The sequence below is a fragment of the Corythoichthys intestinalis genome, chromosome 19 (genome assembly GCF_030265065.1).
Source record: "Corythoichthys intestinalis isolate RoL2023-P3 chromosome 19, ASM3026506v1, whole genome shotgun sequence".
NCBI classification, from domain to species: domain Eukaryota; kingdom Metazoa; phylum Chordata; class Actinopteri; order Syngnathiformes; family Syngnathidae; genus Corythoichthys; species Corythoichthys intestinalis.
This window is the reverse complement of record NC_080413.1, coordinates 26,847,038-26,867,047: the sequence shown is the minus strand read 5'-3', so window position 1 is coordinate 26,867,047 and position 20,010 is coordinate 26,847,038. Positions and strand designations below refer to the sequence as shown.

General features: G+C 40.6%; 1 protein-coding gene across 7 annotated transcripts in view; it reads left to right on the top strand.

Annotated features, from left to right (window-relative positions):
* LOC130907760 (nesprin-2) overlaps positions 1-19,942 on the top strand; it is a 128,718-nt gene extending 108,776 nt beyond the window's left edge. For all 7 annotated transcript variants that reach the window (XM_057823187.1, XM_057823183.1, XM_057823186.1 and 4 more), the window contains 5 exons: positions 1,842-2,018; positions 2,302-2,430; positions 13,444-13,635; positions 13,735-13,808; positions 17,586-19,942. In XM_057823187.1, the coding sequence (XP_057679170.1) occupies positions 1,842-2,018; positions 2,302-2,430; positions 13,444-13,635; positions 13,735-13,808; positions 17,586-17,793 (780 nt within the window). In that variant the 3' untranslated portion in view covers positions 17,794-19,942. The remainder of the gene's footprint in view (positions 1-1,841; positions 2,019-2,301; positions 2,431-13,443; positions 13,636-13,734; positions 13,809-17,585) is intronic.
* The last annotated feature ends 68 nt before the right edge of the window (positions 19,943-20,010 follow it).

Here is a 20,010-nt window from a genome sequence, read left to right as displayed (position 1 = left end):
AAAATGTGTGGAAAAGTGGCATTGTACTAGTATTTAGTTGCCAATTCTATAAACATGATACAAGCTGGTCAAAAATGGGCTTTGGCCTCCTCTCCGCCGGGGGCACCGGTTGCGGGGGTGGGGTCAGTGCTCCAGTCCCGCGCTGCCCTGCTCTCCTGCTTCCGCCTCCCCATCCCTTTTCTACCCGGGTATCCTAGTTGGGCCCCGGCGTGGGTTACTGGCTGAGTGGGTCAGAAGGGTGTCGCCCACTCCGGGTGGGGAGTCTGTCCTGCCCCGGGCCTTGTTGGCCATGGGGTCCGTTGTGTGTTGGGGGGTTGTGACGGTGGCTGGTGGGCCGGGTGGGCTGGCGGTGGTGGGGGCGGGTGTTGGTGATGGTGGCACGTCCCTTCATCCCTTCCCTGAAGGGTGGCTAATAGAGGCACGGATGGTTGGGGGACCACTCTGAGTACCAAGGAAATGTTGATGGCCCCTTTGCTGAAGCTGCAGGAGGAGGGATGGGCTGCACTGGCTCACCCCACTGATTGGCTGGAAGGAGGGCGTGGCCCTGGGGTGGCCCCTGCGTAGCATTTTCACTTGTCTGCAGGACTATCACACGTCTGATGGGATTCACGCATGACTGGGTGCAATTATTCCAGCGGTTCTTAACCTTGCTTAAGGTACCGAACCCCACGAGTTTCACAGGTGCATTCACCGAACACTTTGAATTCAAAACCTAGCAAGCTATAAGTGAACTCCTGTTCAAATTTCTACCATATTTCAAATTTACTATAAATAATTTTGCCTTATGCTGTTTTGATGTTCACGTTGGTAAATGAAATGTAACTTATTTCATTTCACAATGTTCCTTTTTTTGTTTTCATGTCTGCATTCTCATTTTATTGTCACATCCTTGCATCACATACTATTTTCATGGCGTAAAATAACGCTATTTCTTTTTTTTTATTTTTTATTTTTATATACGCTGTCTATAGGTTTGTTACACTTTACTCATACAAAGTGCCAGTCATCCTTCCACTGAGCAACCGATTTCTCCTCCCATTAGAGGACTAGCATTTGAAAGAAATGGAATAAAGCCTGTAAATTGAGGGCAAACCAGTCCAAAACCTTGTCTAAAATTACACTTTGCCTAGATTTAGTCAGCATACAAAATAGGGCTCTGCGTTTCTTAACCTTCACCGAACCCCTGAGGCTTACTCCCCGAACTCGAACCCCAGTTAAGAACCACTGAATTAGTCACACTCAAGTAGAGAGAATGTCAGTGCCAGGATGAGCGACCACGCAGCATAGAATAGGATGTAAACATATCCACGCATACAAGTGATTCACATATGACTGGGTTCTACACCTCACATTGCTGATTTATGTACGCTCCACCCTACCTAATCACATCTCCTTTTGATTCACCCCCTCCTCTTTTTCCTCGGCCCCGCACATGGTGTGCACAGGAAATAGAATTAGCTAATGAAAGCACCACTATATTCATAGGCACTGTAGGATTTCAATGTATTTCTTATTGTTGTTTGTTCTTCTCCTCTTCTGTCTCTCTTTCCTCTTTTATTTTTCTTTTGGTCCCCCCACAACCTCTTGCTGCTGACTGCCTTCTCCTAATACATGTGATACATTAAAACTGTTCAGACCATAAATACACTCAGGTTCCTATTGACAGATTAAAAAAAAGAAAATGGGCTTTGGCGTCTTTAATTTTTTCATATATTAGATGTTTTCTCAACGCTTAAATGTAAATGTTTATAAGGTGAGATTTTAGTCAGAATTCATTTAAAATGCTAATCATTCATGAGTATTAAAAACATATGTTGAAGCTGCTTTTTTTTTTTCTACAGGAGATGCAGAAGATGTTTACACGCTACAAGCCTATAATGCTGTCTGCCAACCTGCGTGCTCTTGAAGTCCCAGAAGAGCAGGAAAAACTCATTGATTTGAACCGAGCCTGGAGTCGAGCTTCTACGCAGCTTCACCAGTGGGAGACTGGTTTGAGAAGGACTCTGATGCGCTGCGAGGTTAGAAGTGTCATTTATCACAAATGAATGATCAGTCTGTTTTAGTGGGGCCTTTCAATATCTTGGATGTGTGCGAAGTGTTTCCAGCAAATATTTTTTATATGATGTAGTCTGCATAGTTTTGATGTTTTTAACAATGCCCCTTTTAAGACAATCTAATTTATTGGTTTTTTAAGCGGATCCAGCATATTATACAATCGTGCAGACAGAAAAACAAACCAACAGATGTGTCTAAGAACGCACCCTCTTTGGAGACACTCACCTAAGACTATCCATCACACAGGAGTTTCATGAGAGCCTCCATTCTCTGTTGCTGTGGTTGGCGCACGCCGAGAACAGACGCTTAGCAGTGGACATCAGGGACCCCGAGACACCTGTCCAAATTCTCAAACAACACCATAACTCCCTCACTGTAAGCACATTTGTTACTGCCTGCAAAGTGTACGTGTATTATGCACTGCTTTTCCAATCAAGCCATTCCAGGCAAAAAGGTTTGATAAGTACTCGAGTGTGTGCGGTTTCACTTGTTACTCCGCATTATGGCTTTGAAAAGATCATACAATGTAAAAGTAAAGAAAATAATGCGGGAAAACAAGTTATTGGAATACAGTCATGGGAAAAAATTAGGACACCCCATTAAATATTCAGTTCTTTATGAAGGAATGTTCACATATCAATGTCTGATCTTGTTTTTCTTTATCTCTGAAAAAGAAAGCAATTTAATAGCAGGTAAACAACAAAAACTAGGCCTGCAAGCAGGACTGAACGGGCCCTCGCAATCTAGCGCAACTCGGACGTCACGCAACTCGGACTGTGTGCAGGTCAGGGTGGTGGCAGATCCTCCTCTCTAATCATCTCATTAGAACCTAACATGCTCGAAAGTCGCCTAATTACATTCCCACACCCAAGAGATAAAAACCCCTATTGGAGAGAGTACTACAAAAAAGGAGCCACTACTGAGCTGTGCAGCCAAGCCCTTATTCAAAACCAAAATTAATCTTCTAACTTGGCCAATTCGACCAAGTGTGCCAAATATTGTGGCTCTATAAGCTGCCTGAGTCTCTGAAAAAAAATATTTCCTTTAAATGGCGAACAAAGGGTCGTCACGGCAACAGACAGAGACACGTGGACATGGGCCGTAAAAAAGTATTTTAATAGGTCTTGAAACTACAATGACCAACATGAAAAGAACTGGACATGTTTTGGAAAAACGAGTGACTTCCTATCGCCACTAGTTGGCGCTGTAGGGTTGATGCAAATGACCCCTACAAGTTCCTTCAGGGTATGACTCTCAACAAGCACGGGAAGTTTGGCGCAGATATGTTCTATATCTGCCGAGTTATGATTGTTCAAAGTTTTTGGAGAGAAAAATTGTTGACAGTCATTTTCACTTTCCTGTATGGACCCCTCCGCTACAACGAAACTTCAATATTTTTCATCAGGCACCTGAAGACAGGTCTTAAGGCTTCCCTTATGCAGGTTTGAGGTAGATTGGTTTTTTCCCTTTAGAGGAGGAGTGTGTCCCGTAAAAAAGGGCATTTCCTGTTTCCACTAGGAGGTGCCAGGCACAAATGGTAAATTTTCAATCCAGTCCTGCTCAGGCTGGTATACCTCACACACATGCCAGATTTAAAATAGATTTAACATTGTATGAGGGTGTTATCAGTCATTTTCCGAATTTGGTGTTTTGGCGAAAAAATGTAAGAATTTGGCGCCCCGCCCAGGTCAGGCCCGTGAATGAAAACACACCATTTTTATAACTTAAGATTTCATATGCCTCATGAACAGTCTCGCCAATTTTGAGAATGATCAAACTAATTCCCTAGGTGCCAAGGTGTAAAATGTGCACACTGTAAATCGATAAAAAGTTCACATTCAATCCAAAATACCCGATTTCCTGTAGGATTTGGAATGTGTGTGCAAGAGACTTTTTGGAGCAGTTTTGCACAAAGTTTTGACTCTCCAAATTTTATCACTCTATGTTAGAAAAACCTAAATGGAGAGGCCTTTTTGAAAATTTCAAGGGGGCGCCACTGAGCCATTTTCTTAAATTGTTTCGTAACGTTGCAAGATTATCGAACGTTATCCAAAGCCGCATGTATGTGCAAATTTTGGTGAGTTTTTATGCATATTCAAGCCTCCAAATGTAAACTCTTACTGTGAACCCATGAAAATTTCACATTCGATCCAAAATACCCGATTTCCTGTTGGATTTGGAATATGGGTGCAAGAGACTTTTTGGAGCAGTTTTGCATAAGGTATCTACTCCCCAAATTTCCTTGCTCTATGTTGAAAAAACCCAATAGGAAAGGCCTTTTTTAAAACTTCTTTCTGTCGCCACTAGTTGGCACTGTAGAGTTGATGCAAATGACCCCTACAAGAACCTTCAGGGTATGACTCTCAACAAACACGGAAAGTTTGGCGCAGATATGTTGCATATCTGCCGAGTTATGACTGTTCAAAATTTTTGGCGAGACAAATTGTTGACGGTCATTTTCACTTCCAGTTTGGACCTCTCCGCTTCAACGAAACCTCAATATTTTTCATCAGGGACCTGAACACATGTCGTGAGGCTCCCCTGAAACAGGTTTGAGGTCAATAGATTTTTTTCCCTTGGAGGAGGAGCCTGTCTCGTAAAGAAGGCCATTTCCTGTTCCCACTAGGGGGCGCCAGGCCTAATGGGTAATATTTCAATGCAGTCGTGTTCAGGCTGGGATATCTCATATACATGCTAGAAATGAAAAAGATTGAACGTTGTATCACGGAGTTTTTAATCATTTTCTGAATTTGGTATTTTGCCCAAAAATGGCCGACTTTGGGACCACGCCCAGGTCAGACCCTTGAGTGAAAACTCACCATTTTGAAAACTTAAGATCTCATATGTCTCCTGAATAGTCTGACCAATTTTGAAGACTATCCAACTATTTTCTTCAGCGACAAGGTCTCAAATGTAAATCGATAAAATTTCACATTTGATCCAAAATTTCCGGCTTCCTGTTGGGTTTGGAATATGGGTGCAAGAGACTTTTTGGAGCAGTTTTGCACAATGTATCGACTTGCCAAATTTCATCGTTCTACGTTGAAAAAACCTAATAGGAAAGGCCTTTTTGAAAATTTCAAGGGGGCGCCACTGAGCCATTTTGTTAAATTTTTTTGTAGATTATCAAAATTTACGCAAAGTTGCATGTATGTGCAAATTTTGGTGAGTTTTCGTGCATGTTCAGGCCTCCAAATGTAAACTCAAACTGTGAACCGATAAAAATTTCACATTTGATCCAAAATATCCGATTTCCTGTTGGATTTGGAATATGGGTGCAAGAGGCTTTTTTGAACAGTTAGGCATAAGGTATCTACTCCCCAAATTTCATTGCTCTACGTTGAAAACCTGAGAGGAGAGGCCTTTTTGAAAATTTTAAGGGTCAAGGGGGCGCCACTGAGCCATTTTTTGACATTTTTTCAAAACGACACAAGATTATCGAAATTTACGCAAAGCCGCACGTTTGTGCAAATTTTGGTGACTTTTCGTGCATGTTCAGGCCTCCAAATTGGCCATTTTCATTTGCCCTGAAAAAAGAAGAATAATAATAATAATAATAACTAGGCCTGCAAGCAGGACTGAACGGGCCCTCGCAATCTAGCGCAACTCGGACGTCACGCAACTCGGACTGTGTGCAGGTCAGGGTGGTGGCAGATCCTCCTCTCTAATCATCTCATTAGAACCTAACATGCTCGAAAGTCGCCTATTTACATTCCCACACCCAAGAGATAAAAACCCCGATTGGAGAGAGTACTACAAAAAAGGAGGTACTACTGAGCTGTGCAGCCAAGCCCTTATTAAAAACCAAAATTAATATTCTAACTGGGCCAATTCGACCAAGTGTGCCAAATATTGTGGCTCTATAAGCTCCCTGAGTCTCTGAAAAAAAATATTTCCTTTAAATGGCGAACAAAGGGTCGTCACGGCAACAGACAGAGACACGTGGACATGGGCCGTAAAAAAGTATTTTAATAGGTCTTGAAACTACAATGACCAACATGAAAAGAACTGGACATGTTTTGGAAAAACGAGTGACTTTCTATCGCCATTAGTTGGCGCTGTAGGGTTGATGCAAATGACCCCTACAAGGCCCTTCAGAGTATGACTCTAAACAAGCACGGGAAGTTTGGCGCAGATATCTTGTATATCTGCCGAGTTATGACTGTTCAAAGTTTTTGGAGAGAAAAATTGTTGACAGTCATTTTCACTTTCCTGTTTGGACCCCTCCGCTTCAACGAAACTTCAATATTTTTCATCAGGCACCTGAAGACAGGTCTTAAGGTTTCCCTTATGCAGGTTTGAGGTAGATTGATTTTTTCCCTTTAGAGGAGGAGTGTGTCCTGTAAAAAGGGCATTTCCTGTTCCCACTAGGAGGCGCCAGGACAAATGGTAAATTTTCAATCCAGTCCTGCTCAGGCTGGTATACCTCACACACATGCCAGATTTAAAATAGATTTAACGTTGTATGAGGGTGTTATCAGTCATTTTCCGAATTCGGTGTTTTGGCGAAAAAATGGAAGAATTTGGCGCCCCGCCCAGGTCAGGCCCGTGAATGAAAACACACCATTTTTATAACTTAAGATTTCATATGCCTCATGAACAGTCTCGCTAATTTTGAGAATGATCAAACTAATTCCCTAAGTGCCAAGGTGTAAAATGTGCACACTGTAAATCGATAAAAAGTTCACATTCAATCCAAAATACCCGATTTCCTGTAGGATTTGGAATGTGTGTGCAAGAGACTTTTTGGAGCAGTTTTGCACAAAGTTTTGACTCTCCAAATTTCATCACTCTATGTTAGAAAAACCTAAATGGAGAGGCCTTTTTGAAAATTTCAAGGGGGCGCCACTGAGCCATTTTGTTAAATTTTTTCGTAACGTTGCAAGGTTATCGAACGTTATCCAAAGCCGCATGTATGTGCAAATTTTGGTGAGTTTTTATGCATATTCAAGCCTCCAAATGTAAACTCTTACTGTGAACCCATGAAAATTTCACATTCGACCCAAAATACCCGATTTCCTGTTGGATTTGGAATATGGGTGCAAGAGACTTTTTGGAGCAGTTTTGCATAAGGTATCTACTCCCCAAATTTCCTTGCTCTATGTTGAAAAAACCCAATAGGAAAGGCCTTTTTTAAAACTTCTTTCTGTCGCCACTAGTTGGCACTGTAGAGTTGATGCAAATGACCCCTACAAGAACCTTCAGGGTATGACTCTCAACAAACACGGAAAGTTTGGCGCAGATATGTTGCATATCTGCCGAGTTATGACTGTTCAAAGTTTTTGGCGAGACAAATTGTTGACGGTCATTTTCACTTCCAGTTTGGACCTCTCCGCTTCAACGAAACCTCAATATTTTTCATCAGGGACCTGAACACATGTCTTGAGGCTCCCCTGAAACAGGTTTGAGGTCAATAGATTTTTTTCCCTTGGAGGAGGAGCCTGTCTCGTAAAGAAGGCCATTTCCTGTTTCCACTAGGGGGCGCCAGGCCTAATGGGTAATATTTCAATGCAGTCGTGTTCAGGCTGGGATATCTCATATACATGCTAGAAATGAAAAAGATTGAACGTTGTATCACCGAGTTTTTAATCATATTCTGAATTTGGTATTTTGCCCAAAAATGGCCGACTTTGGGACCACGCCCAGGTCAGACCCTTGAGTGAAAACTCACCATTTTGAAAACTTAAGATCTCATATGTCTCCTGAATAGTCTGACCAATTTTGAAGACGATCCAACTATTTTCTTCAGCGACAAGGTCTCAAATGTAAATCGATAAAATTTCACATTTGATCCAAAATTTCCGGCTTCCTGTTGGGTTTGGAATATTGGTGCAAGAGACTTTTTGGAGCAGTTTTACACAATGTATCGACTCACCAAATTTCATCATTCTACGTTGAAAAAACCTAATAGGACAGGCCTTTTTGAAAATTTCAAGGGGGCGCCACTGAGCGATTTTGTTAAATTTTTTTGTAGATTATCAAAATTTACGCAAAGTTGCATGTATGTGCAAATTTTGGTGAGTTTTCGTGCATGTTCAGGCCTCCAAACGTAAACTCCAACTGTGAACCGAAAAAATTTCACATTTGATCCAAAATATCCGATTTCCTGTCAGATTTGGAATATGGGTGCAAGAGGCTTTTTTGAACAGTTAGGCATAAGGTATCTACTCCCCAAATTTCATCGCTCTACGTTGAAAACCTGAGAGGAAAGGCCTTTTTGAAAATTTTAAGGGTCAAGGGGGCGCCACTGAGCCATTTTTTGAAATTTTTTCAAAACGACGCTAGATTATCAAATTTTACGCGAATCTGCACGTATGTGCAAATTTTGGTGACTTTTCGTGCATGTTCAGGCCTCCAAATTGGCCATTTTCATTTGCCATGAAGAAAGAAGAATAATAATAATAATAATAACTAGGCCTGCAAGCAGGACTGAACGGGCCCTCGCAATCTAGCGCAACTCGGACGTCACGCAACTCGGACAGTGTGCAGGTCAGGGTGGTGGCAGATCGTCCTCTCTAATCATCTCATTAGAACCTAACATGCGCGAAAGTTGCCTCTTTACATTCACACACCTAAGAGATAAAAACCCCTATTGGACAGAGGACTACAAAAAAGGAGCGAATAAAGGGTCATCACAGCAACAGACAGAGACATGTGGACATGGGCCGTAAAATAAGTATTTTAAAAGGTCTTGAAACTACAATGACCAACCTGAAAAGAACTGGACATATATTTAAAAAAATGAGTGACTTTCTATTGCCACTAGTTGGCGCTGTAGGGTTGATGCAAATGACCCCTACAGGACCCTTCAGACTATGACTCAACAAGCACGATATGTTTGGCGCAGATATGTTGTAGAAGTTATGACTGTTCAAAACTTGTGGTGAGACGAAATGGCTTCAGTCATTTTTACTTCTCCTGTTGGACCCTTCTGCTTCAACCAAACCTCAGTATTTTTCATCAGGCACCTGAACACATGTCTTCAGGCTCCCCTGATGCAGGTTTGAGGTGAATAGATTTTTTTTTCCTTGGAGGAGGAGCCTGTTTCGTAAAAAAGGCATTTCCTGTTCCCACTAGGGGGCGCTAGGCCTAATGAGTAATATTTCAATGCACTCGTGTTCAGGGTGGGATCCCGCACATACATGCCAGATATGAAAAAGATTGAACGTTGTTTCAAGGAGCTATTAGTCCTTTACTGAATTTGTCATTTTGCCGAAAAAATGGCCGACTTTGGCACCACGCCCAGGTCAGACCCATGAATGAAAACACACCATTTTGAAAAGTTTAGATTTCATAGGTCTCCTGAATTGTCTAACCAATTTTGAAGATGATCCAATTGATTCCCTCTGTGACAAGGTCTCAAATGTGCACCCTGTTAATTGATAAAAATTTCACATTCGATCCAAAATACCCGATTTCCTGTTGGGTTTGGAATATGGGTGCAAGAGACTTTTTGGAGCAGTTTTGCACAAGGTATCGACTCCCCAAATTTCATTGCTCTACGTTAAAAAAACCTAATAGGAAACGCCTTTTTGAAAAATTCAAGGGGGCGCCACTGAGCCATTTTGTTACATTTTTTTGTAACGTTGCAAGATTATCGAAATCCACACAAAGCCGCATGTATGTGCAAAATTTGGTGAGTTTTCGTGCATGTCCAGGCCTCCAAATGTAAACTGTACTAGAAATGGACAGAAATTTCACATTTGATCCAAAATACCCGATTTTCTGTTGGATTTGGAATATGGGTGCAAGAGGCTTTTTTGAGCAGTTAGGCATAAGGTATCTACTTCCCAAATTTCCTTGCTCTATGTTGAAAAAACCCAACAGGAAAGGCCTTTTTTAAAACTTCTTTCTGTCGCCACTAGTTGGCACTGTAGAGTTGATGCAAATGACCCCTACAAGAACCTTCAGGGTATGACTCTCAACAAACACGGAAAGTTTGGCGCAGATATGTTGCATATCTGCCGAGTTATGACTGTTCAAAGTTTTTGGCGAGACAAATTGTTGACGGTCATTTTCACTTCCAGTTTGGACCTCTCCGCTTCAACGAAACCTCAATATTTTTCATCAGGCACCTGAACACATGTCTTGAGGCTCCCCTGAAACAGGTTTGAGGTCAATAGATTTTTTTCCCTTGGAGGAGGAGCCTGTCTCGTAAAGAAGGCCATTTCCTGTTTCCACTAGGGGCGCCAGGCCTAATGGGTAATATTACAATGCAGTCGTGTTCAGGCTGGGATATCTCATAAACATGCTAAAAATGAAAAAGATTGAACGTTGGATCACGGAGTTTTTAATCATTTTCTGAATTTGGTATTTTGCCTAAAAATGGCCGACTTTGGGACCACGCCCAGGCCAGACCCTTGAATGAAAACACACCATTTTGAAAACTTAAGATCTCATAGGTCTCCTGAATAGTCTGACCAATTTTGAAGACGATCCAACTTTATCCTTCAGCGACAAGGTCTCAAATGTAAATCGATAAAATTTCGCATTTGACCCAAAATTTCCAGCTTCCTGTTGGGTTTGGAATATGGGTGCAAGAGACTTTTTGGAGCAGTTTTGTACAATGTATCGACTCACTAAATTTCATTGTTCTACGTTGAAAAAACCTAATAGGAGAGGCCTTTTTGAAAATTTCAAGGGGGCGCCACTGAGCCATTTTGTTAAATTTTTTTGTAGATTATCAAAATTTACGCAAAGTTGAATGTATGTGCAAATTTTGGTGAGTTTTCGTGCATGTTCAAGCCTCCAAACGTAAACTCCAACTGTGAACCGAAAAAATTTCACATTCGATCCAAAATACCCGATTTCCTGTTGGATTTGGAATATGGGTGCAAGAGGCTTTTTTGAACAGTTAGGCATAAGGTATCTACTCCCCAAATTTCATTGCTCTACGTTGAAAACCTGAGAGGAGAGGCCTTTTTGAAAATTTTAAGGGTCAAGGGGGCGCCACTGAGCCATTTTTTGACATTTTTTCAAAACGACGCAAGATTATCGAAATTTACGCGAATCTGCACGTATGTGCAAATTTTGGTGACTTTTCGTGCATGTTCAGGCCTCCAAATTGGCCATTTTCATTTGCCATGAAGAAAGAAGAATAATAATAATAATAATAATAATAATAATCCTTTGCATTACAATAGGGCCTTCGCACGTCTAGTGCTCGGGCCCTAATAATAATCCTTTGCATTACAATAGGGCCTTCGCACGCCTAGTGCTCGGGCCCTAATAATCCTTTGCAAAACAATAGGGCCTTCGCACGCTTAGTGCTCGGGCCCTAATAAACATTGTTTTACTCATTAAACCAAATTTACCAACAAAAATGCATATTCTAACTGAGGAAAAAGTTAAGATGCCCTACCACTTAATAGCTAATGTTACCCCCTTTGGCTGAAATAACTTCACTGAGACGCTTTTTGTAGCCATCTACGAATCTTTGACATCGGTCTGAAGAACGTTTGTCCCACTCCTCAACGCAGAATACTTTCAGCTTTGAGATGTTTGAGGGGTTTCTTGCATGTACAGCCCATTTCAATCACCCCATAGCATCTCAATGGGATAAAGATCTGGGCTTTGACATGGCCATTCCAGGACTCATTGCTTCCTTTTCAGCCAGCCAGTGGATTTACTGGAATGTTCTGAGTCATTGTCATGTTGCAGGGTTCAGTTTCGTTTCAGCTTTAATTTTTTCGCAGTTTAACTCACATGTTCCTCAAGCACCCTTTGATACACGATAGAATTGATGGTAGAATCTATGATAGTGAGTTGGCCAGGTCCTGCTGCAACAAAGCATCCCCAAACAATGACACTTCCACCTCCATGCTTCACAGTTGGTACGAGGTCCTTTTCCACAGTATTTCAGAAGTCCTGGTCTTTGTCTACATTCACCCCAGCAAACTTCAATCTGGCCTTCATGTTCTTCTTGGAGAGCAAAGGTTTTCTCCGTGCACACCTCCCATGAACGTTAAACTTGTGAAGTCTCTTTCTGATTGTAGGGGCATGCACTTTCACATCAACTGTTGCAAGAGCCTGCTGTAGGTCCCGTGATGACATTTTAGGGTTTTTGGAGACTTCTTTTAGCATGTTGCGGTCTGCTCTCATGGTGAACTTGCTTGGATGGCCAGTACTGGGCATGTTGGCAGTTGTTTTGAATGTCCTCCACTTGTAGACTATTTTCCGGACAGTGAAATGGCTGATTTTATATTATATTTTATTTTTATATTTTATAGACTCATAAGCAGCAATCTTCTTTCTGAAGGCCTCAGACAGCTCCTTTGATAGGACCCTGGTGTTTTCACTCACTTCAACAGTCAGACACTGTTGAAAGTATTCTGCGTATAGGAGTGGGGCAAACTTTCTTCAGACCAATGTCAAAGACTGGTAGATGTCTACAAAAAGCGTCTCACTGAAGTTATTTCAGCCAAAGGAGGTTACACTAGCTATTAGGTGGTAGGGTGTCCTAACTTTTTCCTCAGTTAGAATATGCATTTTTGTTGATGAATTGGGTTTCATGAGTAAAACAATGTTAATTTTTGTTTTTTGCCTGCAATTAAGTCACTTACTTTTCCAGAGATAAAGAAAAACAAGATCAGTCATTGATATGTGAACATTTCATAATAAAGAACTGAATATTTAATGGGGTGTCCTAATTTTTTCACATGACTGTACATCATGGACAGAAATGTGTCAAATTGGTTTAAAAACTGTTACAGATAGAATATTTTTTATTACCAACACAGTAGACAGCTAGACAAAAATCTGCTTTGGATAATAATAGGACATTTGGAGCTGGTTTGGCAGGATGCTTTGCACCATATTGTAGTCAAAATGCCCTTAAAGAGACCAAATCCAAACAAGCTGCTCATTCATAGTGACATCACTCCCTTGCTGGTTTCCCTACACGAGTCTTACATTATTATTGCAGTGTAACCCAGCTAACATTAAAATAGTGTAAATGGGACACTATTTGGGGATTAACAGCGTCCTATTCTAAGTACACAATAGCACTTATTAGTGCACGGATTTCCATTAAGTTCAAACTGATAACAAATGTGAATAATAAAGGCTCACATGAGTATAGTATTGATTTGTTTGTCTGATAGACAGACTGAACCATTTATATTTCAGTCTGGAAGGAATGGTTCTATCATGAGAAAATGAATTCCTCTGTCCACATTTTGAAAATGTCTTATGTACATGTAACCTTTCTAAAAAGCCTTGGATGTACCCAGTGTCCTGCCCAAAATAGGCTGGGATATAGCCCATCTCCCTGGCACTGACCCTGAACAGAATAAGCTATTGTTAGGTGAAAATGGATAGTGATAAAAGCTGTCCAATTTTTTTTTTTTTAAAGAACAAGAAGGATGTTGTTGAACACGTGTTGTGTAGGTGCTGCGAGAGGAGTTACTAGAGAGGCAGACCCAGCAGGCCTCGCTCCAAACTTTGTGGTCTCAACTGCAGCCGGATGACTGGGATGAAGGAAGTGACGAGGCCCAGGAGAAGATCCATGTGACGGGCACCAAACTCAAGTTACTTTTGAGTGATGTGACACAGGATTTGAGCACCCTGCAACAGTGTCTGGTAAGCTCTAAACACCCACATTTTTATCCTTAGTTACATGTGCTAGAGGGTTATATACAGTTAAATCTGAAAGCAATACTTTTGTCTTTTTCAATGCAGGATTTCAGAGGTCAAGATATCCCTACGGATTCTTTTCAGAAGGTCACACAAACAGTGACATCTCTCACTAAAAGGTATAACAGTATTTACTCAGTGTTGTTGAGAGAATTACTGTATTTTCCGCACTATAAAGCGCACCTTGAATGAATGGCCTATTTTAAAAAAATTTTCATATTCAGATAGTTCCTGTGTTGCAAACGAGTTACGTTCCTACTCTGGTGACGTAACCCAAATTTCCGCATAAATCTGATTCATCCCTTTAAATACCCTTAAATACCCCCTGAATCTCAAAATAACTATCCAAAAACACAAATTATACGTGATTCTACAGGTGTTGCGTCTGTAGATGATTCACAAGAAACAAATGTGCGCGCAGGCTTGCAGCTGTAATGTTTCCCCTTTCCCTCTCACTCGGCTGCACGACTTCTTCGTGGCCACAAACGCGCTCATTCTGATGCGTGCGCGCTTCTTCGTGTGCGCAAATAAATTTTTCGTATGTACATGCGCTCTTACTCACATGCCATTAGTACTACCTGCTCTTTGCTTCCTGTGCCAAGATAAAAGCATGCAACACAAAACAAAAATCAACATCATAGAAAAAAAATAAAAAAATAAAACAAGACTCCGGCATTATAAAGTTGAAATCAAGTACGTTGTGTACGTCGTAACCCGGGGACTACGTGTATAGAGCACACCACATTATGATTAACCAATATGATTCATATATAAAGCGCATTGGATTATAAGGCTCACTGTCGGTTTTTGAGAAAATTGAAGGATTTTAGGTGCGCCTTACAGTGTGTTATTACAGTGGATTGTATATAATACTGCAATAAGGCTCACTGTCGGTTTTTGAGAAAATTGAAGGATTTTAGGTGCGCCTTACAGTGTGTTATTATAGTGGAGTGTATATAATACTGCAAGTGTTTTTAAACTTTGGGTCTCTCTTTAGGCTGTTGGTGCTTTTGCAGCAATTTAACACATTTGAAAGACGGAGTTTGTTATGCTTTGAGCATGAGCACAGCCAACTCCATTCTATGCCAATCAAAGAGGCTTCTTACATTCCCTTTAAATGTGGCAAGGGGTGACTGATAAATAACACCATGTAGCACATATTTTGTTCCCGGGTTCTAATAGCGTACCACACGTAACACGTCACATTTGCTCATTAATATTCATTCCGTTAGCAACTGTTGCTAGGGGGGTCAAACTTGCGTTTGTCCCTCATGCTAGATGCATGTAGAGCAGGGGTGTCCAAACTTTTTACAAAGGGGGCCAGATTTGGTACGGTAAAAATGTGGGGGGCCGACCTTTGCTGACGTCCTTCACGTAAAACAATATATTTAAGCAAATTTTAGCAAGCCATTCGGTGTGTCACATTTGCTTTATTATTATTATTTTTTTAGTAATAATTTCCACATTTTCCATCTCGCAACTAGCCTTTGTGACGTTCTTTTTCGACTCTCGGGCTCTTGTGAAATACTGCTGCTGTAAAATTAAACTAGTTTCAAGTTGCTTGAATTTATCGCTACGTATCTTCTCTGTAATCTTGTCGTAAATGTCAGCGTGTCGTTTGGTAATATCGCCTCACATTTAACTCTTTAAAAACAGCGACTAGCGCAGTCAACTTTCTTTTTTGTGTTGATTGTCGCCATTTTAGAACATTGGGAATAAAGGGTCACGCGGGGTAATGTTGCTTAGAGTGCTGCTGCCTTTTAGTGGGTAAATGAGGAGCAGCATTTAGTGTGTAAGCTACTTCATATGCTGGTAGAAGTACTGCTGACCAATTTATTAAGTCTGTGTGCGGGCCAGACGTTATTGATTTTATGACAGAGGCTGGGGGCCGGATGAAATTTGACCAAGGGCCACATTTGGCCCCCGGGCCAGACTTTGAACATGTCTGATGTAGAGTATGAATGAGATGTTTACTGAGCTAAACCTACCAATTCTGTCCGAATATGATGTCCCTGGTGCCAAATTCACTGGTAAAGATACAAATGTTCAGTTAAAGAGATGGCTTGAGTGTCGATGGCTGAAAAAGACAGGAAAAAGAGCCAACCTGATCCAGAGGTAGCTTTTTTATCGACACCTTTTTCTTGTGTGCATTGCCTTACGCCACTGACAATGACATTCTCCTGTTTCAATTAGCACCCTACGCCCTTCTTATACAGTATGTTATATCCTTTGGTTGTCTTATGTCTCTGATCATTCTTAGGGGTAATTTACATTGTAGCGATCGCAAATGCTACTCAGTTACCGCCAACGAACACTTTTAATGGTAAATGGTGTTATACTTGTATAGCGCTCCACCTTTCAAGACACTCAAAGCGCTTTACACTACATTGCCATCCACCTACTGGTGACACAGCACCAGGAGCAATGTGGGGTTCAGTATCTTGCTCAAGGATACTTAAGCGAGTTCATCAGGGCAGAGAATGGAACCCACAACCTCTGGGTTGGGGGACAACTAATCTACCACTGAGCCACGCCCCAAATGTTAATGTTTTCACTAACAACACATTTTAATTCTATGAATTTATTTACACTTCCCCATTACTAAAGTTGTTTCTTTACAACAGAAAAGGTAACAACAGTGGCAGTCAGATACCATTTTAATTTTTTTCAGGTCATTCATTGGTAGACAGAAGCAGCACGGCAAAACGCCACACTAAAAAATAAGTTAAAATATCAAAATCGCTTACCTCTTCGGAGCAGGCTGTGGCAGGCAATGGATCAGCATTGTTATTTGTAGGACCATGGCCCCCAACAAAATGTTTACTGCACATGAAGGTGAATGGCTTCACGTTGCTTGCATTCAACTGGTCTTTTGTACGTCTGCACAAGTTAATCCATTGTTCACATTTTGGCTTCGGGAAACGATGAAGAAAACATCCTTCATATGTCGTAATGTCTAGAGTAACTTCTACACGTTCCACAGCAGCAGTGTTTACTCGGCATGTTCTTTTTTGAAAGATTACTGGCAGAAAACAAGCAGTAGTAGCATGGGTTGTATGCTAGTGCGCTTCTATGTTGACCCCCTTCCGTTTTACGACGATGACGTCACGCACCCTTTCGGTCTAAAAATTGCATTCGTGCGGCACGCTATTGGTATTTTCTAGTTTGTTTGGTTGCATTGATTGACATATAAAAACTTTTGTTTCCCAAAAAGTTTCCTTACTTTATAGACTCAGTTTGACCTAAAACATGAAGAAATTACATTTAACAAATATTTTCTGCATTACTAGGATGCGCAATTGGAAATTCTGAATAAAGCCTCTAATTTTAGCAAAACCTAACTTTCACCTTTTTAGAAGCACTTTTTCCATTTAGTTTGGACCCAAGCAACACAAAATGATTACAATCCAGGAATAAAATTAAATTTTTTTCTGGAACATGATGTACCGGTAATCTGTAAGTAAAGTCTTAAACAGACTTACGTATTTACAATTTTCTACAGTAAATTTATTTATTTAAATTTAACATGACTTTTAAATGGCATTGTAATCCATCTGGTAGGTCTTGAATTACTTATATTGTGCCACATTGAATGACATTTTTGTATGAGTTATTTATTTTGCGTCTCACCTGCCAATCAAAAGAACTTCAGAACTTCTACAAGCCCGAAAAATGGATTCTACTTTGTCATGTGTAAATTCCATCTCAAATGCAACTATAGTGATGCCTTCAATACTTTTAGAATTTGCATTTTCACATGGATTTTTTTTCTTTTTAAACCTTAATGTGTGTCACTGATCTTGATTCATTCTGGTTCAAAATATTTCCACATTTTCTTAGTATGTTCCCATATTCCCGAAGCAAATTTTCTTAATGACTCTATGTGTGCCACCCAGAGAGAGCGGACACTCAGCTCCATCTCGGCCCTTCTTCCATCGGGTCCTGCGAGCTGCTTTCCCGTTTCATCTCCTCTTCTTGTTCCTGCTGCTCCTCACGTGTTTGGTCCCTCATTCGGACAGAGACTCAAACTGTACTGTTGTCAACAACTTTGCCCGATCTTTTCATCCCATGTTACACTACACAAACGGACCCCCGCCCACCTGATTATAAGGTGAACTTCAGGGCCATGACACTTTTTTGGAATCAACTTTTTCTACACTGGCACCTGTAATTTACTGTAATTGGCATCAGAGTGATGAAGTAGTAATTTTCCCAAACAAAAGCATCCAAAGCCTACATATAATATTTGTTTGTATTTATTCTACAAAGACATCCTTAGTAACAATAGATTCACAAGTACCGTAATTTTCGGACTATAAGGCACAGCTGACTATAAGCCGCCACCCACCGAATTTGACACGAAAATGGCATTTGCTCATAGATAGGCCGCACCATACAATAAGGCGCAGTGCTGTCCCCACTGTACTATGGGATATTTACACCAAAAGATATTAACAGGTAACACTTTATTTGACAGCGGCATCATAAGATTGTCATAAGACCAAATGACCCACCATGAAGCTTTGAACCAATTGGCTGCAACGCTTCTTTGCTTCAAGAAGCTTAATTTAGCCATCACTGTTCCCTTGGGGGAGACAGTCAACAACTGCTGCCACCTGCTGTTCACATTGTTGTCGTCCAACATGCCTCCTAGCATGCACTGCAGTGCTACGGATGTAAAAAACAATGAAAATTCATGTTCTGTGCTAATTATTTCTTCAGTTACTCTTCTAGTTGTTTCATTAATTGCTAGTTATGGTATTTGGCAACACTTTATTTGACAGCAACATCATAAGATTGTCATAAGACCAAATGAAACAACATGAAGGTTTGAACCAATTCACTGCAAAGCTTCATTGCTTTTAAAAGCTTCATTTAGCCATCAAGGCTCCCTTAAGGGAGACAGTCAACCTCTGCTGCCACCTGCTGTCAACATTGTTGTCGCGCAACATGCCTCCTAGCATGCATTGCAGCGCTACAGATGTAAGTAACAATCAAATTTATGTTCTGTGCTAATTATTTCTTCAGTTACCCTTCCAGCTGTTTCATTAATTGCTAGTTATGGTATTTGATAACACTTAATTTGATAGCAACATCATAAGATTGTCATAAGACCAAATGAACCACCATGAAGCTTTGAACCAATTGGTTGCAAAGCTTCATTGCTTCAAGAAGCTTCATTTGGCCATCACTGCTCCTTTGGGGGCGACAGTCAACCTCTGCTGCTACCTGCTGTCAATATTGTGGTCATCCAACATGCCTCCTATGATGCATTGCTGTGCTACAGATGTAAATTACAATCAAAATTCATGTTCTGTAAGTCATGTTATTTCAGTAAGGAAAATAGAAAAGGAGAGAGAGACAGAAGAGAAGGAAAAACAACAAGAAATACATTCAACGCCTAGGCTAACTACAGTATGTACATAGTAGTGATTAATGACATCTGTCATAAGCATTAATTAATGCCCATGACAGTGTCATGTCATAATTATGACAGTCTTAAGATGCCGCTGTTAAATAAATCAACAAATAAGCTGCACTGGACTATAAGTCGCAGGAATCAAAATGAGGGGGAAAAATAGCGCCTTATAGTCTAAAAATTACAGTTCAGTATTAGGGTACCTGCCACAAAAAGGAACTGAAAAGAGATATTTTTTTTCGACACCCTGGCACTGCGACCATTGGAAAAGAAACTTGTTTTTCAAGGTTGCCTGGGCTTGGGTATAATGTATGGCTCCCAACATCATTTTCATGGTCAAAGTTCTTTGTCAGATTCTTATTGTATTTTTAGCAAGGTAAGTAGTTCATTTTGGCTGTTATATTTAATTTGACATAAGTTTAAAGTTTAAAGCATAGCCGAGTTAGCACATTTTTATACTGTACAGATATCTAATTTATCATCATTTCCGATGGGTTATTGTTTTGCGTTTCTAATCATTATTTGCTATGGCTATATTTTTGGGGTAAATTAAACTTTAAAGGCTGAAAAAATATATGCTCTGTATGGTCAGAGGGGGTATTTAACAACTGATTGTTTATTATTGTGACTGTAATTTTCAGTATTAGGGATGTGATACAGGAAGAAAAAAAACCTAATTGGTCTCATACTGTGCAAGTGTACCTAATGTTGATTCTGCATGGTGTTATCACAACCATGTTTCTGCATGATGAACCACAAAAACACTCTGGAAAAATATGTTGTTACACGTTTGGATGCTTAGAATTAAATCATATTTTGCCAAGGGCACAATCATTTATTGTCTAAGTGTACTATGTGCATTTAAAAACACGTTTACATTCATGAACATGAATAAGCATGAC